At 39.8% G+C, this 27,926-nt stretch overlaps 1 protein-coding gene across 1 annotated transcript; it reads right to left on the bottom strand.

Annotated features, from left to right (window-relative positions):
* Positions 1-3,835: 3,835 nt before the first annotated feature.
* LOC138871147 (uncharacterized mitochondrial protein AtMg00820-like) lies at positions 3,836-5,026 on the bottom strand. The gene is made up of 2 exons (XM_070149008.1): positions 4,895-5,026; positions 3,836-4,288 (listed from the first exon to the last, which is right to left on the bottom strand). Exons 1-2 carry the CDS (start codon positions 5,024-5,026, stop codon positions 3,836-3,838), a joined length of 585 nt encoding a protein of 194 aa, XP_070005109.1.
* Positions 5,027-27,926: the final 22,900 nt, after the last annotated feature.

Consider the following 27,926-nt stretch of genomic DNA (forward strand, 5'->3'; position numbering starts at 1 on the left):
GGTTATATATTTTAAAGGCAAACTAAAGGTGCTCCTATTTAAATCTAACTAGATATCACAACCACGTCACAGGAACCGTACGCGTAGTTGTAATAGTTTAATTGTGTGCCTAAAGAAGCTACAAAAATTTGAATAATTAATTACTTCTAAGTTTTATATTACTAATAAGAGGGCCATGGGTAATTTTAACGAAAGATGACACGCCTCCAACCATTTTAAAAGGATTACACTTAATTAGGCCTAAGGTGTTCAGGCTTAGGACAAGTGAAGCTCAAATTAACCCTACTAATTATAAGCATGCTTTGGGTAATATACTAGATACTTATTTATTTAAAGGAATTCTGGACCAGCAGCAGGCCCAAAATTATTTAAAAGTCTCAAAAGGAAAACCGAAGAGACTAGGCTCAACATCAAGCCCAGCAACAAGAACAAGATGGCTACCATGATTCAAAGGGCCAAGCACTGGACCTAGGACCCAAAACTTTAGTTGTTATAAATAGAACCATTTTCATTATATCAAATATTGATAAAACTTAGCAAATTGGAACTGTTGAACATGAAGGGCCTGGAATCGAGCCCAAAAAACGAGAAGAAGAAGCAATGAGACAATGCTGAGTCTATGCTCAAAACGGACAGCCTGATATGAGCCCAAATTTGGCACAATAGCCTCTAACGGGAGGACCTTCAACATTAAGGCCTTTTAGGCTTAAACCCTCTAACTCACTTATGACCAAATCCAGCAACTTTTGAATATTAAGCATATAGATGCCAAATTATAAACTCAGCTTTTAATGACTATTCAATAGCAACATTTTGATACATTTACTAATTAATTTTAACCAAATACAAGAATGATTCAGCGTCTAATAAATTTCAATATAAAAATCATCATGCATTAACCTAACCTTGAATAGCACTAATGTTTATCATGACTTAACTAAATGCATTTACTCAAACATAAGTCCAGCAAAGTCCCCAAATACTACAGTTCTGCAGATAGTAACCAACTTATTCAAAGAAAACACATGAAATACTAATCCTACTCTATCTTTCAAACCACACATCAAGACTAAACTATACAACAGTGAACATCAAATTTAAAGAACAACAACTCAACAAAAGGGGAGGAAAACTACAAGCAAAGGAAGAAACAAAGAGAAAAACATTGAACAAAAATGGATCTGGAGCTTTCACTTTCCAGCAGCATGTTATAACCACATTTTTCTTTTTTAAGAGTACCTGGATACAACAAAAGGGAAAGAAAAATACTGGTATCAACATAATGAAGAATAAAGAAGATCAGCAGCAGTGAACAGCAGTGAGAATAAACTTAAAACAGCCTCAAAATCTAGCTTCACTTCATCTTAGAAGTTTAGAAAAATTCCCATAAAAAATACCACTTCCCCAAACTTTCAAAGAAATAACCCAGCTCAAGCTATAGAAAGAAAATTTCTGTCGTTTCTATATTTTTTGATGTTCTGATCTCTACCCTAGAATTTTGGAAGGTGAGCTTCTTATAGAAAGGTTTTTTAGGGCAACAGAGTTTGATTTTTCTTTTACTGTTACCCCTCCCTCATTTTCTTTTGTCCACTTTTTACCCTGAGATTTAAACTTGTTATTTATCTAAAGACCCCCAGCTTTCAGAAAAGGGAATCTTTCCATAACTGAAACTGGGCAGCTCTGGGATAACTGTCCATATTCAGATATCTCTATATGCCCCTTTCACCAAATCTAGGCAGCTGTATGCTTTCTAGAACCTTCCTATTCTATTTTTGGGCCAACTGCCCTGGCCAACAGGCCCAAGTTGTGGCCAAATGGCTTCAAACAGGCCCAAGTGTAACACTTAAACTCAGACCTGGGCTGAACACCATTCTTTTTCGGACAGAATCGAACTTCCGTCGACTAATTAGCTTATTTGAATTAACCGAAAATAACTAATTGTGCTCGTTCTAATTTACCCTAAACAAATTGTAATTAACCAAGAAATATGCTAACAATGATTTACACAACTGCCTAATTAAAGTGAATGAAAAATCGCTTGGAAAGCGTCCTAAATTATTATGCACGCAGAATCTATGGAGAAAAAGAGAAAGAAAGAAAAAAAAAGAAGAAGAGAAAACATAAATAACATAAAAACAGAAACAAAAAGTAGGGGGCCAGGATTTACCTATTGAATTTAACCAATCGACCGAGAAAACAAAACGGGAGGCTGGCCAAGCTTCAAAATGCTTCGAAAGGCTCGAAGTTAACCCAAATGACTACCCCGGTCAAGAGTAGCCTAGTTGGGCAAACTTTGAGCCAAAATGAACAAAAAACCTCAAGAAAACTCCAAGATGCAGAAACTAGGTAAAAAACCTAGATCCGAGATTCGACGAGTTTCAAAAGTCATTAGGGGAAATTGTTGGGAGTTTTGGGTTTGGGGAGGCCTAGTGATTGCCGGGTGTGAATTTGGAGTCGATTGGGGTTGTGCCACCAACCGGTAGTGTTTGGAATTTGATGGTGGCTAGGTTAGGACTTGTGAGAGAGATGAGACAGGAATAAAGGGTAATGAGGGTCTAGGGGGTCCGTTCGGACAGTTATAAGGGAGGGGAAGGGTTAGTTCCCAGCCATTGGATCATGGAAAATCAACGACTGAGATTAGAGGGCGATGAAACGGTGCCATTTTGGCCAGTGGGGGTTTGGACCGGGTATATCAATTACTTGGGCTTGGGTTTGGGTAATTTGGGAACGGATCTAGGCCGGATTTAGGTGTAAAATTGACCCAATTTCAAAAACAACCCCCTCTTTTCAATTCTTTCTTTTATTTCTAATTTCTTTTCTTTTTTATTTTAATTAAAAATCCTAAAAATTAAAAATCCTAAATTATCCAAAAATGTGAAATTAAACTAATTAACTAATTATAAAAATCATAAACATCACCTAATTCTAAATTAAAAGAGAAAATCAATAAATTAAATAAATTAAAAGGCAAAAGATGTAAAATGAGCTATTGTTTTTTTATTTTCAAAGTTCTATAAAACAAATAATTACTGATTAATCCTAAAATGTAAAAATAAAGCCTAAATTTAATGCATGGTATTTTTTTGGCATTTTTTCATGATTTAAATAAAACTTAAACATGCACAAAAATGCAAAAATTTAAATAATATTCCACAAAAATCCTAAAAATAGAAAATAATTAACGGAAAAACCTATTTTCTTGGGATTTTATAGGAGTATTTTGTATAGGACAAAAATTACATGCTCACATACCCCATGAGATAAAGCATGATCTGAAAGATAGTATAGAACCAGGTTGTGTGTGCCCTTAAAATATCTCGGAATTCTCTTAGCAGCCTTCAGATGAGATTCCTTAGAATTTGATTGGAACCTTGCACATAATCTCACACAAAATACAATGTCTGGCATGCTGGCAATAAGGTAGAGTAGAGATCCAATGATTCCCTTGCTTCCATGTCAAACCTTTTCAAGAGTTCTTTGATGCATTTATGCTAACTGATACACGTTCCCTTTATAGATTGCTTCACTTGACGACCTAGGAAGACATTCAGTTCTCCCATTATACTCATTTCAAATTCACTTCCCATGAGTTTAGCAAATTCTTCACATAATGAGTTAGTTGTAGCTCCAAATATGATGCCATCCACATAAATCTGATCAACGAGCAGGTTCCTTCCCCATTTCTTCAAAGACAATGTATTGTCTATCTTTCCTCTTGTGAAGCCATTTTCCAAGTAAAACTTGGATAGTCTCTCGTACCAGGCTCTAGGGGCCTGCTTCAATCTGTACAATGCCTTTATCCAATTTGAATACATGTTCAGGATGTACATGACGTTCAAAAACCTGGAGGTAGCTTGACATAGACTTTTTCCTTGAGAAAATCATTCAGGAAGGCACTCTTCACATCCATTTGGAATAGGGTGAATTCTATATGTGAATCAGAGGCAATGTTGATCCTAATAGCTTCCATGCGAGCTAATGGGGCAAAAGTCTCGTCATAATCGATCCCTTCCTCCTGATTGTATCCTTGGACAATAAGCCTTACTTTGTTCCTTGTAGTATTTCTATGTTCATCCAGCTCATTCCTGAATACCCACCTGGTCCCTATGATTGTTCTGTTTGAGGGTCTAGGTACCAGGTGCCATACCTTGTTTCTTTTAAATTGATACAGTCCCTCTTGCATTTCAGTAATCCAATCTGCATCCTTCAAGGCTTCCTTGATATTTTTGGGTTCTAGTTGGGATAGAAATGCTGAGAAGGCTAGGGAATTTCTGGTTTTTGATCTTGTCTGAACTCCAGAATCAAGGGGGTGATTATATTATCAAGTGGATAGGAGATTTTGTGTTTCCAGTTTGGGACTGAAGTTTGATTGGTAGAGAAACTGGGTAAGTTAAATGGATTTCCCTGCACTCCTTATTCTGTTACTTGGGGAGTGCCTTGCACTGCATCTCCAACTCTTTCTTCTGCTTCAGGGGTAGTAATGGAAGTACCAATTTCCTCTTGAGAAGTAGAAGAGGATGTTGCATTATTTCTCACCTATCTCCTTCATCTTACTCATCAAATCAGCCTTCCCATTTAAAACCCCAGATATTTCCCAGGGACCAAAAGTGGTTCATTATCTTAATCATCACTGTTTCCTCTTTTTTTGGAGGAGGATGTCTCGTTGAATAGCACATGAACACTTCCTTCCACACAATGTTCCATTTTGTTGTAGATTTTGTGCGTTTTGCTTTGAGGGGGCTTTTTGCATCAAACTTCCTAAGATGGTCCTTCCCATTGTTGATAACATAACATTTTCATCCAAAGATTCTCAGATGAGTTATCTTTGGTTTTCTTCCATTGAGTAGCTCATAGGGGTTTTGTTTAGGAGGGACCTGATCATACACCTGTTCACCAAGTAGCAAGCAATGTTTGTTGCTTCTGCCCAGAAATTTTTGGCGATTCCACTGTCAATGAACATTGTCCATACCATGTCTTCTAGAGTTATATTCTTTCTTTCAACAACACCATTTTGCTGTGGAGTCATTGGTGCTGAGAAGTTGTGAGTGATCCCATTTTCATAACAAACTCATCAAATTTGGCATTGTCAAATTCTGTCCCGTGGTCAGATCTGATGCATGCTACCTTCAATTCCATCTTCACTTGGATCTTCTTGACAAATGCCACAAATACCTCGTAAATCTCATCCTTTGTTCTAAGAACATTGTTCAAGTGAATCTTAAATTTAGCAGATCATGAACCAGGTCCTTTTGAATCAATTTATTTAAAAGTGAGAAGCTCGCATGCCCCAATATTTTATGCCAAATTTCTGCGTCATCATCAACTGACTTCAAGCATATCATATCACTAGCTTGTAGAGATTCAAAAGTTAGCAACGTATATGTGCTTGTGTCTTTTGGCTACTAAGACCACTTTACCAATTACCGGATTGGTAACTGTGCACACTTTTGATAAGAACTCTACATTGATCCCTTTATCACAGATTTAAGAGAGACTCAGGAGACTGTACTTTAGGTCATACACATAGACACGTTCAATTGAGTGTCAAAGCAGTTTTCCAACTTTTCCAAAACCGAGAATATACCCCCTTTTTCTAAAGGATATATTCCCTTCCTGCAAGGATTTCAGTGAGAGAGAGTCCATGGTGCTTCCATTCATGTGCTTTGAGCAACAAATGTTCATGGTCCATTGTAGTCCTCTTCCTCCCACTATTCCCTGCATATATAAATTATGGGTTAGATTTAGGAACCCAAACTAGTTTGGGTCCCTTGTTATGATAAAGGGATGGATAAGGGCTTTTCTAGTCCATGCAGGCAACATTGGTTTCTTGCGATAGGTACCTGGTCTCCTATTAGTAGTCACTTTTTCAGTAAACACTTTGTTTTTCTGAACAGATTGAGCCCTGGCCTAGAAATATTCTTTGAAGTGCTCGTTGTTCCCATAGTGTGTACACAACCAGTTATCAGGAACTGTGATGTACTTGCTGTGAGGGTTGTAAGGAGTTTTCTCCTTTTGGAACCCGATTCCCTCCTTGTTTCCACTATTGTTGAAGTACATGGGAGTGACATCATCTGAGGACCAAGTCAACTTGAGAGATTTCTCAAGATCACTTTTTACTTTCTTCAATTCAGCTTGAAGCTACCTATTTTTCTCGAGTTCACCACATATCCTAGTTCTAGCAGCTTTCAACTCATTTTTAACCCTAATGTGTTCCTCACTGGCTATCTCCTTTCCTTTTCCAGAATTTTCAGGTTTTGACTTAATCTCCGGTCTGTCTATTGTTTCCCTTAGGTCTGCAATTACTGTAAAGAGATCATTTCTTTCTTCTTTGAGGGTTTTAATGGTTTCCTTATGGTCTATACCTATAGCCACTAAGTCATCTCTGGTTTGTTCAGCTTCTCCTAGTTCTAAGATCATGTAATCATTATCCTCCACAATATTATGATAGGCATCGATTAATACACTAGCTAAAGACATGAGTTTCTTAAGAGAGTAGGATTTCAGATTTCTCTGAACATACCTGAAATTTACCTCCTTGTTGTTATCGTCTTCATCATCATCTTGTTGTGCCATCAACGCAAAGGTTGAGTCATATTCATTTTCCTCGCCTTCACTTTCCACCGTAGAGCTATCACCAACATCAGTTTCATCTTCAGACTCACCAAATGCAAGAGCCTGTTTCACCATGTTGCAAGCATGTATCTTTTTCTTGAAATCCTTGAAGGGTATCAGGTTCCTTTTAGCTGTTTTTTCAGACTTATTCTTGGAGAACTCTTGCTTCAAGAGAGGATAATCTTTGATGAAGTTACTAGGCTTTCCACAGTTACGATAGAGATTATAGTTTTCTGGTTTGCTGGAGCTGCCCCTTTTTAGCATTTCTCCATTTCTTCCAACCATCTTCTGAAATCTTTTGGTTGGGTAAGCCATGTCACTGTCTTCCTCACTTGAGTCATTTCTATCAGCTTCGAGCACCAGGTTCTTGTCATTTAAAAAGGAAGTTCTTCCAGTACCTTTTTTAAGATTTGGTGGAACACCCATAAAGATCCTTTCTAGGTGTTAACCTTTTAGAAAGAACCCGCTCTGATACCACTTGTTAGGAACTGTGCATCCACCAGACTGCATAGAGAACCGGGTTCTCTATGTGTTTCCTCTGAAAATACTGGTGAACCAAATTGTATAGCGATCTAGTCCTATATCAGTTTGGTACAGTGCTACGTTTGTGTGAATCCACCGATTAGTAGAGTACCTGGTCATTTATGGGGTTTTGTTGTGAATGCTAGTAAATCTATATGTAAATAAGGCAGAGGATGTTTACGTGGAAAAATCCCGAACAAGGGGATCAAAAAACCACGACCTATACTTGTAGGCTTTTAACTTCACTAACTTGCAATCTCCCTATTACAAGCCACTTTACAATAACCCTATTGCAAAGACTTCAACTAACTTGTGATGCTCTCATCATAAGCCACTCTATAACTATCCTAGTTACAAAGAGTTTGACTAACTTGTGATGTTTCCACCATAAGCCACTTTGTCACACTACCATAAGCCACTTTGTCACACTACGGTTATAAAGGCTTTTGCTTATGACTAATCCTAGCCACAACATAAACTCAGGGAGTTTATGGATTTACAAAGGTTTCCTAATCAACGCTTCTAAGAAAGCCTGATAGGAGTTACAATGAAGAAAACATAACAAAGACTCAACAACCCTAAGGAATTAAGATATCATCAATCTTGGATCAAGTCCTTGAGGTTGCAGCAGCTTTGTTCTTGAGAGAGGTTCTTGAGCACTTGAGAGAATTTTTGATTTTTGTATTTGCAAGTGTTGAACCAGAATATTGTGCCTTGCATGAGGTTTATACTACACAAGACATTACCTTAGTGATGTTAATTCACAATGGTAATGTCCAATCTCAATGGAAAGTGGCTACTGCACTGTCTGCTGCACTGTTACAGGTAGTCACTTTCTGCAGTTGCTTTCTAGCTGTAGTTGACTTGTACTTCTATTAGAGAACCCTAAGGGACCAGGTCCTTCTTGTGTTCCTCTTTGTACAGTTGCGGACAATCACTTTCTGCAGTTGCATTCCAGCTATATAATTGACTTGTACTTCTGTCATGGGAGCACCAAGGGATCAGGTTCCTAATCTGGTTCTTGTGCACACTGCCCAGATTGTCTTGAGTTGAGTAACTTGAATGATGTTTTGTTTAGACTCATTGTAGGTACACCTTGATCAGATCACTTGAAGTGATGTGAGCACTTTAGTTGGTCAAAGAATGAGTCAGCGCTGGAAACAGTGCAGTGCGAAAGAATCTTCGTTTCAAGCTGTGTCCAATTGACTTTGTACTGCCCTGAGGAACCCACAAGAGTATCAGGTCCTTGTTTGGATTCCTACCTCCTGAAGCTATAGCAAGTTCACATTTGGCTGGAATCCATTAGATATAGTATAATCCAAGAGAGTCAGGTTGCATATCTGGTTCTTGATATTAAGTTTGTTAGATCATCAAAACACAAGGCAAAGATATTGAAAACCTATCACATACGAACGTTGTTAGCGTTAGCTGTAGTTTATGGTCTTGAAATTCATCAAATGGATGTTAAGACAGCCTTCTTAAATGGAGAGTTGGAGGAAGAAATTTACATGGAATAACCTGAAGGGTTTGTGGTTCTAGGTAAAGAAAAGAAGGTATATAGACTTGTTAAGTCCTTTACGGACTAAAACAAACACCTAAACAATGGCATGCAAAAGTTGACCAAACAATGTTGTCAAATGGTTTTAAAATAAATGAATGTGATAAATGTGTGTACATTAAAAATTTTCCAAATCACATTGTCACGACCCTAAACCCAGACCCAGTCGTGATGGCGCCTTTTGTAAAGATAAGGCCAGCCGACACACTCCCAATTCATTTTAAGCAATTGAAATAATACAAATTAAGTCTTTAACATAATAATAATAATCCCAAAAGAAGGTGAAATAGTACAATTGCGGAATAGACATAGCCCGACATCAGGGTGTCACCAGTCATGAGCAACTACTATCTAAATAAAGACAGGAAAAATCTACATAGTCTATTACAGAACTAAAATAGAGTAAATAAGATAGAGGGAGAAGCACTGGGTTGCGGACGCCGAGAAGCTACCTAGTGAATCTCCGAATCTGCCTGAGCTGTGAGAAGTCAACACTCGCTAGTGGGACTCAAGCGCCTGAATATGCACACAAGGTGCAGTGAATAAAGTGAGTACTCCAAATCAGTGTGTAATAATAATAAATGAAGATTGAGCGATAAGAAATCACGTAAAAACACAAAAACATGCTATACAGAGACAAAGTAAAACTAGTAAGTGCAGTAAAATAGTGAAATCTCTTAAAAACATCTTAACTCAGTTTAAGCTTATTTAAAATACCATTTTTAACAATTAAACAAGTAAATGACAGGCAGCTAGAAAAGATAAACACGTAAAAACCGCCAATCGGGCACAATACCAACAGAATCAGCCCCTCGGGCAACAACATGGAACAACACCAGCCCCTCGATCTATATCTCATATCACAATAGGTACCCGCGCTCACCGGGGGTGTACAGACTCTGGGAGGGGCCCCTTACGGCCCAAGCACAATATCAAGCCACCTCGTGGCATAATCAATAGGCTCTCGGCCTCATATCAACAAGCCACCTCGTGGCGTACAATCTCAGGCCCTCGGCCTCAAAATCATGAATCAGTGTATCCTCACAATACATGTCCTCGACCTTACTCAGTCAGAATCTCATAAGCCACTCAGGCAACAGTAAAACACGATGCTTAGCCCAAAATATCCTTTAAAATATCATTTTAAGTGTTAAAACAGAGTAAACATAGCTGAGTTATGAAAATAGTAGAATATAGTATGATTGAGTCCAAGTATAAAGTTAAACAGTGAGGAAATATCAGTAAAAATCCCCTAAGGGTTCAAATAGTTGGCACGAGGCCCAAATATGGCATTCAGCCCAAACATGATGATAGCAAATAGTTTTCAATCAAATACGCGGTGAAACAGTCATTCGGGATGGACTAAGTCACAATCCCCAACTGTGCACGACCCCACGCTCGTCATCTAGCGTGAGCGTCACCTCAATATAGAACAACGATGTGTAATCTGGGGTTTCATACCCTCAGGACAACATTTACAATCATTACTCACCTCTATCCGATCTAAATCTCTAGCTCGCGATGCCTTTGCCTCTTGAATCGACCTCCGAATACTCCAAACCTAACCAAAATCAGTGCAAACCCATCAAAATATGCTAAGGGAATAAAGCCAACTCGAAAGAAATCAAATTACAACACAAATCCCAAAATTGGCCAAACCCGACCCCCGGGCCCACGTCTCGGATTCTGATAAAAATTACATCAATAGACTCCATATCACTCCCCGAGTTCATTCATATCAAAAGCATCAAAATCCAACCACCAACGAACCCTCAAATCCCAAATTCTAGGTCTCCAATTATAAGCTCTAGTTCTTCAATATTAGGCTTAAATTCCATGATTAATTAGGTAGAATTCACATTAGGATCGAGTATTAAGTCCATAAATCTTACCTCCAAGTGTTCCCCCTTGAATATCTCTTCAATCCTCTTCAAAAAGCTCCAAAATCGCTCAAAAATGGTGGAAGTTAGCCCCAAAATCACGGACAATGGCTATTTAAACATTCTGCCCAGGCATTCAAATCCTTCTTCGCGAAAGCGGTCAAAGCCTCGCGTTCGCGAAGCACAAACTTAGGTTGACCAAATTTTCCTCCTTCGCGAAGGCGTCTTACCTCTCGCGAACGCGATGCCTCCTGACTCCAACCTTCCTGAACGCGGCTCCCCTTCTCGCGAACGTGATGCTCAATGGCTCAGCCCTTCGCGAAGCGGGACCTCCCTCGCGAACGCGAAGGCTAAACTTCAGCCTCACATGCTAACCCTTCACGAACACGAGGCTCCACTCGCGAACGTGAAGACCAATTGTCTGCAACACCCAACAGCAGATTTCTACAACTTTTCAAAACATGAAATGGTCCGATTGACCACCCGAAACTCACCCGAGGCCCCCGGGACCTCCACCAAACATGCCAACTTAACCCATAACATCCTTCAAACTTGTTCCAATCTTTGGAACGCTCAAAACAACAACAAAACACCAAATTCGCATCGGATTCAAGCCTGAAAATTCCAAAATCTTCTAAATTACGCTTTTGATCAAAAAGTCTACCAAACCATGCCCGAATGTCCTGAAATTTTGCACACACATACCAATGACCCAACGAACCTACTGCAACTTCCAGAATTCCATTCTGACCCCTATATCAAAATCTCACCTATCAACTAGAAAATGCCAAAATTTCAATTTCGCCAATTCAAGCCTAAATCTACTCCGGACCTGTAAAACACATTCCGATCATGCTCCTAAGTCCCAGATCACCCCCGGAGCTATCCGAACCATCGAAACTCTCATCCGATCTCTTTAACACATAAGTCAATATCCGTTTGACTTTTCCAACTTAAGCTTCCTCAAAAGAGACTAAGTCTCTCAAACCTTACCAAAACCTCTCCGAACCTGAGCCAACCAACCCGATCACTCATAGAACCGGTAAACCAAACAGTAAGAGGTAGAAATGGGGTAAACAGAGCGGTAACTCATGAGACGACTGGACGGATTGTCATATCCTCCCCCTCTTAAACAAACGTTCATCCTCAAACGAGTCAAGAAACATACCTGAAGCCTCAAACAGGTGAGGATATCTGCTCCGCATCTCCTGCTCGGTCTCCCAGGTAGCTTCCTCTACGGGCCGACCTCTCCACTACACTTTCACTAAAGCTATATCCTTTGATCTCAACTTTCAAACCTGACGCTCCAAAATAGTTGTTGGCTCCACATCCTAAGTCAAATCACCATCTAACTGCACCATGCTGAAATCTAGAACATGAGATGGATCCCCAATTTACTTTCGGAGCATAGAAATATGAAATACCGGGTGCACACTCGACAAGCTGGGTGGCAAAGCAAGCTCATAAGCCACCTCCCCAATCCTCTGAAGCACCTCAAAAGGCCCAATGAACCGAGGACTCAATTTACCCTTCTTCCCAAATCTCATAACACCCTTCATGGGCGAAACCTTCAACAGAACCTTCTCACCAACCATGTAGGACACATCACAAACATTCCCATCAGCATAACTTTTTTTTCTCGACTGCATTGTACGAAGCCTCTCCTAAATTACCTTCACCTTTTCTAAAGCATCCTGCACCAAGTCTGTCCCCAATAGCCTAGCCTCACCCGGCTCAAACCAACCAAGTGGAGATCTACACCGCCTTCTATACAAACCTCATATGGAGCCATCTAAATACTCGATTGGTAGCTGTTGTTATAAGCAAACTCTGCGAGCGGTAGAAACTGATCCCATGACCCTCCGAAATCAATAACACAAGCATGCAACATGTCCTCTAATATCTAAATAGTGCACTCAGACTGCCCGTCCATCTGATGGTGAAAATCTGTGCTCAACTCAACCTGAGTACCCAACTCTCGCTGCACAGACCTCCAAAACTATGAAGTAAACTAAGTGCCCTTATCTGATATGATGGAAACTGGGACACCATGCAAACGAACAATCTCCCGGATATAGTGCCAACCGCTTTGAAGAATAGGTAGTACATAGAGGAATGAAGTGCACGGACTTGGTCAGGTGATCCACAATAACCAAATAGCATCGAACTTCCTCAAAGTCCGCGGGAGCGCAACTACGAAGTCCATGGTGATCCACTCCCACTTCTACTCCGGAATATCCATCTACTGAAGCAAGCCACCTGGTCTCTGATGCTCATATTTCACCTGCTGACAATTGAGACACCAAGCTACAAATCCCAAAATGTCCTTCTATATTCTCCTCCACCAATAATGATGTCTCAGATCCTGATACATCTTTGCGACACCTGGATGAATGGAATACCGCGAGCTATAGGCCTCCTCCAAAATCAACTCTCGAAGCCCATCTACATTGGGCACACATATCCGGCCCTGCATCCTCAACACCCCATCATCACCAATAGTCACAACTCTGGCATCATTATGCTAACCTCTGTCATTAAGGACAAGCAAATAAGGATCATCATATTGGCGCTCTCTGATGCGATCATATAAGGAAGACCGAGAAATCACACAAGCCAATACCCGACTAGGCTCCGAAATATCTAACCTCACAAACCGATTGACCAAGGCCTGAACGTCAACTGCAAGAGGTCTCTCCCCAAATGGAATATATGTCAAACTCCCCATACTCACTGCCTTTTGGCTCGAAGCATCGGCCACCGTATTGGCCTTCCCTAGATGGTACAATATAGTGATATCATAATCCTTTAGAAACTCCAACCATTTCCGTTATCTCAAATTGAGATCCTTCTGCTTGAACAAGTGCTGGAGGCTACGATGATCCATAAAAACCTCACAAGACACACCATACAAGTAATGCCTCCAAAGCTTCAATGCGTGAATAATGGCAGCCAACTCCAAATCATGAACGGGGTAGTTCTTTTCATGGGGCTTCAACTAACGAGAAGTATAAGCAATAACTCTCCCCTCCTACATCAAAACACACTCAATACCAACCCTCAAAGCATCACAATACACGGTATATGAACCTGGAGTTGATGGCAAAACTAACACTAGAGCCATGGTCAAGGCTGTCTTGAGCTTCTGAAAGCTCTCCTCACACTCATCCGACCATACAAATGAAGCACCCTTCTGAGTCAACTTGGTCAAGGGCGATGCGATAGATGAGAATCCCTGAACAAACCGGCAATAATAGCCCGCCAAACCAAGAAAACTACGAATCTCTGTGGCTGAGGATGATTTGGGCCAACTCTAAACCACCTCTATCTTCTTCAGATCAACCTGAATACCCTCGCTGGACACCACATGTCCCAAGAAAGCCACTGAACTGAGCCAAAACTCACACTTGGAGGACTTTGCATAAAGCTTCTCCTCCCTCAATCTCTGCAACACAACTCTCAAATGCTCAGCGTGCTCCTTTTGACTACGCGAATATACTAGAATATCATCAATGATGACTATGACGAACGAGTCGAGATAAGGCCGGAACACGTTGTTCATCAAATGCATAAACACTGCTGGGGCATTGGTCAGCCCAAAAGACATTACCAAGAACTCATAATGACCATATCGGGTCTTGAAAGCTGTTTTAAGAATATCCAAGTCCCTGATCTTCAACTAGTGATAACCTTAACGAAGAGCAATCTTGGAGAACACTTTTGCTCCCTGAAGCTGGTCGAATAAATCATCAATGCGAGGCAAAGAATACTTGTTCTTAATTGTTACTTTGTTCAACTGCGTATAATCAATGCACATCCTCATCGTGCCATCCTTCTTCTTCACAAATAGAACTGGCGCACCCCAAGGCGACACACTAGGCTGAATGAACCCCTTATCAAGGAGTTCTTGAAACTGCTCCTTTAACTCCTTCAACTCCGCTGGTGCCATACGATATGATGGAATAGAAATGGCCTGAGTGCCCGGCACCAGGTCAATACCAAAATCAATATCCCTGTCCGGTAGACTACCCAGCAGGTCTGTAGGAAACACATCAAAAACTCCCTCACAACAGGAACAGAATCAATACTGGGAGTCTCTGCATCGACATCCCTCACAAAGGCTAGATACAAAAGACAATCCTTTCCAACCATATGCTGGCCTTCAAGAATGAGATTACCCTAATGGGAACATAATTGGTCAAACCTCGCCACTCAATCCGTGGCACACTCGGTATAGCCAATGTCACTATCTTAGCATGACAGTCCAGAATAGCACGACATAGATATAGCCAATCCATGCCCAAAATAACATTGAAATCCACCAAACATAATAACAAAGATCCAGTCGGGTCTCCAAACCCCCAATAGTCACCACACACGATCGGTACATATGGTCTACAACAATAGTATCGCCACCGAAATAGATATATGAACAGGTGAAACAAGAGACTCACGGGGCATATATAAATAATGAGCAAAATATGATGACACATAAGAAAAGGTGGAACGGGGATCAAAATATACAGAAGCATCTATATGGTAGACTGAGACAATACCTATAATAATATCATCGAACGCAATAGCATCAGATCTAACTGGAAGTACATAGAAACGGGCCTGACTGCCAGCTGATCTCCCTCTCCCTCTAGGGCAACCCTTAGTTGACTGACCTCTACCCCTGGCTGGCTGGGCGGGTGATGGTAACGTAACTGGTGCAGAACTCGATGGCTGACTCCTCTGTTGAGATGAACCCACAAGACGATGAGGACACTGCCTTCACATATGACCCATCTCTCCACACTCATAGAAACTCCCGAGTACTGGAGACGGGGACTGAAGGGAACCCCTAGCACTGGAATGACTAGTAGATATACCTGGCATAGAAGAGCCCTAAATTGATGGAGCACGGGACGAACTCTGAGCTGTAAGGGCACTAAGTGATGACTGGCCCTGATGAGAGCTGTGAGAACCATGACCCAATGACGCCCCACGATAACCTGGGCCAAATGGCTGAGCATGCCTGAATGGACGGCCTCTGCCATGCTGAAACTAACCTCTCGAAGGAGCACCACCATAACTACCAGATCCTCGAGGTCTCTTGGCCTCCCTCTCATCTCGCTCCTAGCGACGAACTAACTCAATCTCATGAGCAATATCCACAACCCTCTCAAAAGTAGCACCAGACACCCTCTCCCTGGTCATGAGAATACGAAGCTGATAAGTGAGGCCATCCACAAACCTCCTAATCCTCTCTCTATCTGTCGGAACCAACCAAATAGCATGACGAGCTAACTCGGAGAACCTCATCTCATACTGCATCACACTCATATCTACCTGACATAACCACTCAAACTGCATGTGCAGCTCCTCTGTGCGAGACTGCGACACATCTTCAGAAAGAGAACGGAGTACTGCTGCCAGGTAAGGGGTGCTGCACCAACAGGCTTACACCTCTCATAAGCCTCCCACCAAGTGAAGGCAGCTCTAGAAAATTGAAAAGTAGTGAAAGCGACCCAACTGGTCTCCAAAATACATGTGGTGCGAAGAATCCGCTGACACTTGTCCAAGAAACCCTGGGCATCCTCGCCCTCTGCACCACTAATAGTCAAAGGCTGAAGTCTACCAAACCTCTCCAACCTACGCTGCTCGTCCTCTGGCATGACAGGAGCTACATATTTCTAAGCAGCTACAATCGGCTGGGCTGGATATGCCCCCAGTGTCTGAAATACCTGCACAACCTGCTCAGGGTGAGCGGTGGGAGTCTTATTGCCTCCCCCGGCCTGAGAAGTAGCTGCGGCTGTAGTAACTGAAACTGCCTGAGTTAGGCCAATGCATACTGATAGAATCTGAGCTAGGGCCTCCTGAAGACCCGGAATCACAATGGGCATAGTTGGTGCCTGAGCTGGTGCTGCTAGAGCGTCCACAATTGGTACCTGATCTTGAACTAGGGCGGCTGGTGAATCTGTAGGTGCTGCCCTAGCTGCTGTGCGGGCCACACCCCTGCCCCTACCGCGTCCTCGGCCTCTAGTGACCACAGCTGGTGGCACTAGTGGTCGTCTATCCTGATTGGTAGCGCGTGTCCTCACCATCCATGAGAGAATAGAATAACAGAAGTTTAGTACTCAGATCAACAGATTCGCACGACAAGAATTTCAAGAATATGAAGTTTTTCCTAAATGTTCTGCAGCCTCTCGTGGATAAATACAAACGTCTTCGTACCGATCCTCGAAACTCTACTAAACCTGCTCATGACTCATGAGACCTATGTAACCTAGGCTCTGATACCAACTTGTCACGACCCTAAACCTAGACCCGGTCGTGATGGCGCCTCTCGTGAAGACAAGGCCAGCTGACACACTCCCAATTCATTTTAAGCAATTAAAATAATACAAATTAAGTCTTTAACATAATAATAATCCCAAAAGAAGGTGAAACAGTACAATTGCAGAATAGACATAGCCAAACATCGGGGTGTCACCAGTCATAAGCAACAACTATCCGAATAAAGACAGGAAAAGTCTACATAGTCTATTACAGAACTAAAACAGAGTAAATAAGATAGAGGGAGAAGCACTGGGCTGCGAACGCCGAGCTGCTACCTAGTGAATCTCTGAATCCGCCTGAGCTGTGAGAAGTCAACAGTTGCTAGCGAGACCCGAAGCACCTGAATCTGCACACAGGGTGCAAGGACTAAAGTGAGTACTCTAACTCAGTGAGTAATAATAATAAATGATGACGCAACGATAAGAAATCACGTAAAAACACAACAACATGCTATACAGAGAAAGAGTAAAACCAGTAAGTGCAGTAAAATAGTGAAATCTCTTAAAACCATTTACGCTCAGTTTAAGCTTCTTTAAAATACCATTTTTAACAAGTAAATGACAGGAAGCTAGAAAAGATAAACACGTAAAAACCGCCCCTCGAGCACAATACCAACAGAATCAGCCCCTCGGGCTATATCTCATATCACAAAGGGTACCCGCACTCACTGGGGGTGTACAGACTCCGGGAGGGGCCCCTTGCACAATATCAAGCCATTTCGTGGCATAATATATAGGCTCTCGGCCTCGTATCAACATGCCACCTCATGGCGTACAATCTCAGGCCCTCGGCCTCATAATCATGAATCAGTGTATCCTCACAACACAGGCCCTTGGCCTTACTCAGTCAGAATCTCATAAGCTACTCGGGCAACAGTAAAACATGATGCTCAGCCCAAAATATCCTTTAAAATATCATTTTAAGTGTTAAAATAGAGTAAACATGGCTGAGTTATGAAAATAGTAGAATATAGCATGACTGAGTACAAGTATAAAGTCAAACGATGAGGAAATATCAGTAAAAATCCCCTAAGGTTCAAATAGTTGGAACGAGGCCCAAATATGGCATTCAGCCCAAACATGATGATAACAAATAGTTTTCAATCAAATATGCGGTAAAACAGTCATTCGGGATGGACTAAGTCACAATCCCCAACGATGCACGACCCTACGCTCGTCATCTAGCGTGAGCGTCACCTCAATATTGCATAACGATGTGTAATCCGGGGTTTCATACCCTCAGGACAACATTTACAAGCATTACTCACCTCTATCCAGTCCAAATCTCTAGCTTGCGATGCCTTTGCCTCTCGAATCGACTTTCGGATACTCCAAATCTAACCAAAATTAGTGCAAACCCATCAAAATATGCTAAGGGAACAAAGCCCAATCGAAAGAAATCAAATTACAACACAAATCCCGAAATTGGCCAAACCTGACCTCTGGGCCCACATCTCTGATTTTGATAAAAATTACATCAATAGACTCCTTATCACTCCCCGAGTTCATTCATATCAAAAGCATCAAAATCCAACCACCAACGACACCTCAAATCCCAAATTCTAGGTCTCCAATTACAAGCCCTAGTTTTTCAATATTAGGCTTAAATTCCATGATTAATTAAGTAGAATTCACATTAGGATCGAGTATTAAGTCCATAAATCTTACCTCAAAGTGTTCCCCCTTGAATCCTTGTTCAATCTTCTTCAAAAAGCTCCAAAATCGCTCAAAAATGGTTGAAGTTAGCCCCAAAATCGCGGACAATGGCTATTTAAACATTCTGCCCAGGCATTCAAATCCTTCTTCGCGAACGTGGTCAAAGCCTCGCTTTCGCGAAGCACAAACTTAAGTTGACCAAATTTTCCTCCTTCGCAAATGCGTCTTACTTCTCTCGAACGCGATGCCTCCTGAATCCGACCTTCGCGAACGAGGATCCCCTTCTCGCGAACGCGATACTCAATGGCCCAGCCCTTCACGAACGCGAAGGCCAAACCTTCAGCCTCACCTGCTAACCCTTCGCGAACGCGAGGCACCACTCGCGAACACGAAGGCCAATTGTCTAGAACACCCAACAACAGATTTCTTCAACATTCCAAAACATGAAATGATCCGATTGACCACCCAAAACTCACCCGAGGCCCCAGGACCTCAACCAAACATGCCAATGTAACCCATAACATCCTTCAAACTTGTTCCAATCTTTGGAACGCTCAAAACAACATCAAAACACCAAATTCGCATCGGACTCAAGCCTGAAAATTCAAAAATCTTCTAAATTACGCTTTTGATCAAAAAGTCTACCAAACCATGCCCGAATGACCTGAAATTTTGCACACACATCCCAAATGACCCAACGGACTTACTGTAACTTCCGAAATTCCATTCTGACCCCTATATCAAAATCTCACCTATCAACCGGAAAAATACCAAAATTCTAATTTCGCCAATTCAAGCCTAAATCTACTCCGGACCTCCAAAACACATTCCGATCACGCTCCTGAATCCAAAATCACCTCCCAAAGCTTCCGAACTATCAGAACTCTCATCCGAGCCCTTTAACACATAAGTCAACATCCGATTGACTTTTCCAACTTAAGCTTCCTCAAAAGAGACTAAGTATCTCATACCTTACTAAAACCTCTCCGAACCTGAGCCAACTAACCCGATCACACATATAACCGATAAACCAAGCAATAAGAAGCAAAAATGGGGGAAATAGAGTGGTAACTCATGAGATAACTGGCTAGGTCATCCCACACATAATTATTATTTGCTTATATGTGGATGATATGGTGATAATGAGTAATGACATTGCCAACATAAATGCGACTAAACGCATGCTAACTGGCAAGTTTGATATGAAAGACTTGGGAGTTGCTGATTTAATTCTGGAAATTAAGATCCATAAGACTTCTCAAGGTCTAGCATTGTCACAATCTCATTATATTAAGACAGTACTTGAAAATTTCAAGCACTTGGGCTTTAAAGTTGCAAAAACTCCAATTGACGTGAATCTTGTATTAGCAAAGAAAAAAGGCCAAAGCATATCACAATTGAATTATGTTCATGTGTTGGGTTGCTTAATGTACATCATGAATTGTACACGACCAGATATAGCTTGTGCTATAAGTAAATTGGGTCGATATACGAGCAATCCAAGTCAATCTTATTGGATGGCCAATAAACGAGTTTTGGAGTATTTAGTACATACCCAGGACTTTGCTTTGCACTACAGTAAATATCCTGCGGTCATTGAGGGATAATGTGATGCAAATTGGATCACTGGATCAACTGATTCCAAGTCCACAAGTGGATATATATTGACTATTAGTGAAGGAGCGGTATCTTTGAAGTCATCCAAACAAACTTGTATTGCCCACTCTACAGTGGAGGCTAAATTCATAGCCTTAGATAAAGACGGTGAAGAAGCTGAATGGCTCCAAAATTTCTTGGAAGATATTCCATTTTGGCCAAACCGTTGGCACCAATATGCATACATTGCGATAGTCAAGCGGGAATTGGAAAGGCTGGGAGCGTTATGTATAACGTTAAATCTCGTCATATACAACGAAGACATAAAACCGTTAGGCAATTACTATCTAGAGGAATTATCACAAGTGATTATGTAAAGTCAAGTGATAATGTGTCGGATCCACTTACAAAAGGCCTAACTAGAGAGGTAGTTAAGAAATTATCAAGGGAAATGGGACTGTGGCCGAGAACAAGTCATAGTGGTGGTAACTCTACCTAGAATACTGGAGATCCCAAGATCTAGGTTAGAGGATATCAAACAAAGTCATTAGTGACGGTTCAATATTGTCAACTAAACTTTTGGTCCATTCTCGTGATGAGACAATGTTCAATACCAAGGATAAAGCATTAAGGCTTTTTAATGATTTCTAAATTTGATACGGGGTATATCAAAGTGTATGTACAGGATGACGCGTTTAGGAATCACCTATGTAAGTGTGAAGTGTTATCCACTTCAGAGAACTTTGTAAGGCCAGTTCTCTACGCACTTATAAAACCAGGCAGTGTTCATGGCTGAAACGAACACAACAATGAGAACCAAAGACGGTTAAGGGTTGGTTATGTGACTTATGGTTGTCTAGGTATATACCAAAGTTCTGTGGTTCAAAGATATCAAATCTACCGATTGACCGAGTATATCCGACATAAGTTCACTATGGAAAGTTCAAAGGGAAACCTACTTATCTAGATGCAATTAATCCTTGCTTGCGAATCATCAGTTTTTCATGCATATTTCCGTGATATAGCCATTCCCCATTCTCGTGGGGGATTGTTGGGGATTTTAAGAATAATGAGGCTTAAAATAGGGTGAATGAGAAATGGAAAGAAATGAAATTTTTAAGTGAAATTTTAAGTTTCCTCCCTTGGTAAAGGGACATTGTCCCATATTGGAAGAGGAAGAGGTTTTTATGAGTATATAAGTAATCTCTCTTCTTCTAGCTCTTAAAGAGTTGAGAAGAAGTCAAGCCTCGCACCGTCGTCGTCGTCGCTCGCTTGGCTCGGCTTCTGCTTCGGCTTCGGATTTGGATTTGAATTTGGATTTGGTCAAATAATCGATTGATTGATTAATTTTTTGGACCAAATTTATTTGTTAATAGTAAAATATTAACAGAAATGTTATTAAATATTTGTTTTAATAACAGAATATTAATATTAAATCCTCCAATCCGTTTTTCAATTGCGTAACTGAAAATTAAACTACCCTCTTCAATATTTCCTCTTTATTTTCCCTCTTTATTGTTGAGTAAATAGCCATTTCTGTAATGGCATTTACGCTGTGGCCGTTTTGCATAAATAGTCATTCTGAAAAGTTGCACCTCTTCAGATTTCTGCCCAACTTTGGCTATAAATACAAGTCTATTCTGCTCAGAATTTCTATACGAATTTTCTGAGTTCTTCTCATTTTTTATGCATATTTTAACTTCAAAGAATGCAACAGTAAGTGTGATTTGCTACCGAACTTTGTGTTCGCTGAAACATTGGGGTTTGAAGTATCACTACACCAGTGTGTAATTCATTCTATCCTGGGAGAAAATAATTCATAACCTTGGGTACTAGGAGGGGATTAAATTCCTTAAGGAAACACTGAATTCAGTGGGCTCGGATTAAAATTCTGTTTCTGGTGTCCCTGAACATGTCATTAAAGCAACGGAAGATGAAAGCTACCCATTTTTCTCTAAACCGGCTTCCGAAAAACAACATGCAGGACCGGCCAATCCGTATGGGTATGGCTGCAAGAACATAGGGTTCAATGGAGATTATGGAGAAGTTGAATATTTGTTTTTTCATACCAACCCTTTGTCTATCTCTCAAACATCCAAAACTATTTCCAATGACCCAACCCTATTTAGGTATCTTCTAACCTTCTCATGTAGTAATTCTTTATGATGAAATTTTGATTTCTTGTCACTTTTTTTTCTAGACTAAGGTTATGGTATCATTAAATGGTTCGGAGGATATATCATACAAGTTAACTAGCATAAAATTATTTACAAGTTTAATTACATGGTCACCATGAGCTGTGGGACAAATGTTAGTGTGTCACTTGTGTTTGCCTCTTTGTGAGGTTGTTCTCTCGATATTTTGTACTTCCTTTTATATAGTGGATTGCTCATCTCCGCCGTATACATGGTCAATTGACCGAACCACGTTAAAAGTTTATGTCTATTTTTGTAGATTTCTCTTTTATTGTCTGATTTATCGTCGTTCAAGGTTTATTTTGCTAGTTTTCACATGACACCTGATTTTTTTTGTTAGGCTCATGACCATGTTGTCCAGCCAAAGGACAAATGGCCTAATCCTATTCTCTTTTGGTTTCCATTTCTATTTGGAATTGGATTCGGTGTTTATTCCTATTTTGAGTGGGTTTTGGCTTTAAGAGAAAGCACCACTCATGATCTATAAATAGGACAACCTTGGAAAATTATTCTATGCTTATTGATATAAGTCTTTGAAAGATTTGAGCACATAAGAGTGATTTTTTAGAGAGCTTTCATCAAGAGAGAAGAGAGAAGAGAGAAGAAAAGTATTTGTTTTGCTGCAGATTTTTATTCCGACCAACAAACTTAAAATCACTTTTTCCGATTCGTTAACCGTTGGATCAGACTGATATTTTGACTAAGTGTTCGTAAATATTTACCATTGATTTGAAGGGTAAAGATCGAATTTGGATGCTTGTAGCATCTGATTTTGAGTCTCAAACAACAGCTTCTTTTTGTGGATTCTCGTTTTTCTTCAATTGATTAGTCGTTGCTCTTGTTGCTATTATTGCTCCGTGTTTGGCACTTGTTGTATAGCCAATTTGAAGAACATTTGTAACTCTCTTATTGATATAGTGGAGTTTTTTGGATCTTTATGATCTCGTGGTTTTTACCTTCGATTTGAAGAATTTTCCACGTTAAAATTTAGTGTACCTTATCTTCTTTATTTTTGGGTTTGCCACTTCCTCGACATAATAGTGGTATCAAAGCCTTGATTATTTATCCGGGTTGTTAATGAATTGAGGCGAATATGAGCAAGATGGTATATTTAAATGGGAGAAATTATAATATTTGGAGAAGCACGATGAAAGTCGTGTTATTCATGAAGAAGATGCATCTACCCCTTTTTGCAGCTTATAAATCCGAGAGTATATCTGATGAAGATTGGGATTTTGAATACCAACAAGTATGTGGATATATATGACAATAGGTTGAAGATAATGTTCGCAGCCATATTGTGAACGAGACACATGTGAGATAATTGTGGGAAAAGCTAGAGACTCTTTATGCTTCAAAAATCGGGAACAACAAATTGTTCCTGCTAAAGCAATTGATGACCTTTAAATAAAAGGAAGGCAATCTTATCCTTGATAACATAAATGATTTTCAGGGCGTCCTTGATCAACTATCTGGAATGGGAGTTAATTTTGATGATGAGATACAAGGACTTTAGCTTCTTAATACTCTGCCAGATTCTTGGAAAAATCTTCGTGTTTCTTTGACAAATTCAACTCCTGGAGATAAGGTGACCATGGAATATGTTAAGAGTGGTGTGTTGAACGAGGAAGTAAGGATAAAATCTCAAGGTTTGTCCTCACAAGCAGATATCTTGGTTACAGAAAATCGGGGGAGAGATAGAACAAGAGGCTCGAGGAATAGAGGTAAAAGTAGAAGTAAGTCAAGGTCCAAATACCATAATATTACATGCAACCACTGTGACAATAAAGGACACATCAAAAGGTTTTACCACAAGTGGTTGCAAGACATTAGAAAAGGAAAGAAAGTTGAAAGTAACGAGAACAATATTGCTGCTATTGTTCGAGATGACCTTCTTTTTGCTTGTGATGAAAATGTCATCAATTTGGTATCCCATGAGACGATCTGGTTAGTAGATTATGGAGCCATCTCACATGTCACACCAAGAAAAGATTTTTTCTCATCTTATACTCATGTTGATTCTGGAGTGTTAAAGATGGGAAATGCCAGTGAAGTTCAGGTGTTTGGTGTTGGCAAGGTTTGTTTGAAAACTAATAATGGTTCAATGTTAGTTCTTCAAGATGTCAAGCATGCTCCAAACTTTCCTTTCAATTTGATCTCCACAGGAAGATTAGACGATGAAGGTTACCATAATGCCCTCTTTAATGACCAATGGAAGCTCACTGAGGGCTCGTTAGTAGTGGCTCAAGGAGTCAAGTCTGGTAATTTATATGTTACACAAGGCTCTATTCTTAATGACTCCATAAATCTGGTGGAAAGTGACATTTTATCAGAATTGTGACATAGAAGATTGAGTCATATGAGCGAGAGGAGGATTACGTGCTTGGCTAAGAAAAGTTTAGTTTCTGGAGTGAAACAAGCAAAGCTGAAAAGGTGTATCTATTGTTTAGCTAGAAAACAGAAAAAGGTTTACTTTCATAGCCATCCTCCCTCTATAAATTTATTGGAGCTAGTACACTCTGAGTTGAGTGGTCCTTTTAAAGTAAAGTCAAAAGGTGGTACACTTTACTTTGTGACCTTCATTGATGATCATTCTCGTAAGCTCTGGGTGTATTCTTTAAAATCTAAAGATCAAACACTCGGCGTGTTTAAGGAATTTTAGGCCTTAGCTGAGAGACAGGTGGGGAAGAAATTAAAATGTATTTGCACTGACAATGATTGTGAATATTGTGGTCCCTTTGATAACTATTGCAAGGAACAAGGAATTCATCATCAGAAAACTCCGCCCAAGATGCCTCAATTGAATGGTTTGGCAGAAAGGATGAATAGAACTCTAGTTGAGAGAGTTAGATGCTTGCTTTCAGAAGCTAAACTTCCAAATATATTTTGGGCGGAAGCACTGAACACTGTTGCCTATCTTATCAATTTGTCTCCTGCTGCTGCTTTGGATGGTTTGCCAAAGATGTTTCTTATGATCACCTGAGAGTTTTGGGTGTAAAGCTTGTACGCATGTTCCTAAAGATGAGAGAACGAAATTGGATATCAAAACTAAGCACTGCATCTTTATCGGTTATCGTCAAAATGAGTCTGGGTATTGTTTTTATGATCTCGTTGAAGATAAAGATATTGGAAGTCGTGATGCAATATTTTGTGAAGACCAGACTATTGAAGATATTGACAAAGCTGAGAAGATAGAGAATTCTCAGAGTAATGAGAGCTTAGTTGATATTGATCCAGTTTCTATTGCTAAGTCACCTATTGCACATGAAGAAACCCAAGACAATGATGGAGATAGTAATCAAGATCAAAATGATCATCATAGTGTAGATATTATAGATTCTTGTGTTGATGAAATTGTAGTTGATCAACAACCAATTCCTGCTCAGGTAACTACGTCGAATTCTCTTGAAACCTCGCTTAGAAGATCTACAAGGGAGAAGCAAAAATTCATGCGCTATCCTCCTAATAAGTATATACTTTTGACTGACATGGGAGAACCTGGGAATTATGATAAAGCCATGTAAGATACTCACAAAGATCAGTGGATCGAAGCCATGGAAGATGAGATGAAGTCATTCCATGAGAATTGAACATATGAGTTAGTGAAATTGCTGAAAGGTAAGAGAGGTTTATCTAACAAATGGATATTCAGAATAAAGCAAGATAATCATGCCTTTGCGCCTGGATACAAGACGAGGTTAGTTGTTAAAGATTTTGGCCATAAGAAAGGAGTTGACTTTGATGAAATTTTCTCCCCTATTATGAAGATGTCTTCTATTCGTGTGGTTCTAGGCTTAGCCGCAAGTCTAAATTTAGAGGTTGAGCAGATGGATGTCAAGATTGCTTTCCTTCTTGATGATTTAGATGAGCAGATTCATATGGAGCAGCCTAAGGACTTCGTAGTTAAGCTTGCAAATAAGCATGTGTTTTGCAGAAAATTGGCAGGCATAAAGCCTGTCAATAGTTTCTCTACTTGAAGACATATTTGGTCCCTTGGCTAGAGGGGGAGTTTGTTGGGCTCATGCCCATGTTGTCCCTCCAAAAGGCCAAATGGTCTAATCCTATTCTCTTTTGGTTTCCATTCCTATTTAGAATTAGATTCGGTGTTTATTTCTATTTTTAGTGGGTTTTGACTTTAAGAGAAAGCATCACTCATGATCTATGAATAGGACAACCTTGGAAAATTATTCTATGCTCATTGATACAAGTCTTTGAAAGACTTAAACACATAAGAGTGATTTTTGAGAGACTTTTCATCAAGAGATAAGAGAGAAGAAAAGTATTTGTTTTGATGCAGATTTTTATTCCGACCAACCAATTTCAAATCATGTTTTCCGATTCGTTAACCGTTGGATCGGGCTGATAGTTTGAATGAGTGTTCATAACAACATCTTGCTCTTTGATTTGCACGGTGGAGATCGAATTTGGAGGCATGTAGCATCTAATTTAGAGTCTCGAACAACAACTTTCGTTTTTGTGGATTCTCCTCTTTCTTCAATTGATTAGTCGTTGCTCTTGTTGCTATTATTGCTCCGTGTTTGACACATGTTGTATAGCCAATTTAGAGATTTTTTGTAACCCTCTTATTGTTATAATGAAGCTTTTTGGATCTTTTTGATCCCGTGATTTTTACCTTCGACTGAAGAGTTTTCCACGTTAAAATTTAGTGTTCTTTATCTTTTTTATTTTTGGATTTGGCTCTACCTCGACATAGCACATGTGCCTGTCATCATTCTTTTAAGGGGATAAACCATCTCTTTCGTGAGTTATATCTCGATAGTTAAAACACTACTGTATATGGTAAGCTACAAAACATGAACAGTAAAGTTGTTGTGAAAAGTATCACTCCATTCACTTTTTTTACTCAAATCATTATGATCTTTAATTTCATTCAACTTATAGTATTAAATTTTCATCCCTCTACTCATTAATTATATGTGGTCCATATGGCCGCACTTAACAGTCAATTCAAATGTCTTTGGGTCAATAGCCCATTTAACATTTAATTAGTTTTGTGGTTAACATGGATGTCATCGTCAATTGCCTAATCCTAGTTCGTACTAGTATTATTTTTCTATTAACACTCAGTAATCACCACGATAAATAAAGCATTTTATAATTTCAACCTAATTAGACCTTACACATTGGTCGGCTTGTCCACATGGCATAAGATCCTAATCACTAATAAGATTATTTAAGTAATTGCTTAATCAGTTAAATGACTTTATTTAACAAAACATTTTTGGATTCCTATACCTTAAAATAAGAACCCAAAGATGACCTGGCGATGCTAATCTATTAAACCATATTTAAACCATATATATATATTGCTCTAGAAAGATCTCCACTTATTAAACCTTTGTCCCGTTCCCCCATTTTCATTCATATACGACAATTAATTGTGGATTTGTTACATAAAAATTTACTTGCATGGAATATTTATTTAAATCAATAAATGCATGACATTTGTCTAAATATAATGTTATCTTACTCAACTATCGTCAGTTGATTGCTTTTTTATCTCACTAAATTTATGCGAGGGAATTCAAAAAAATTTAAGATGTCATAGTTAAAATTTGAACTA

Source organism: Nicotiana sylvestris, chromosome 1, assembly GCF_000393655.2.
Source record: "Nicotiana sylvestris chromosome 1, ASM39365v2, whole genome shotgun sequence".
In the NCBI taxonomy this organism is placed as follows: Eukaryota; Viridiplantae; Streptophyta; class Magnoliopsida; order Solanales; family Solanaceae; genus Nicotiana; species Nicotiana sylvestris.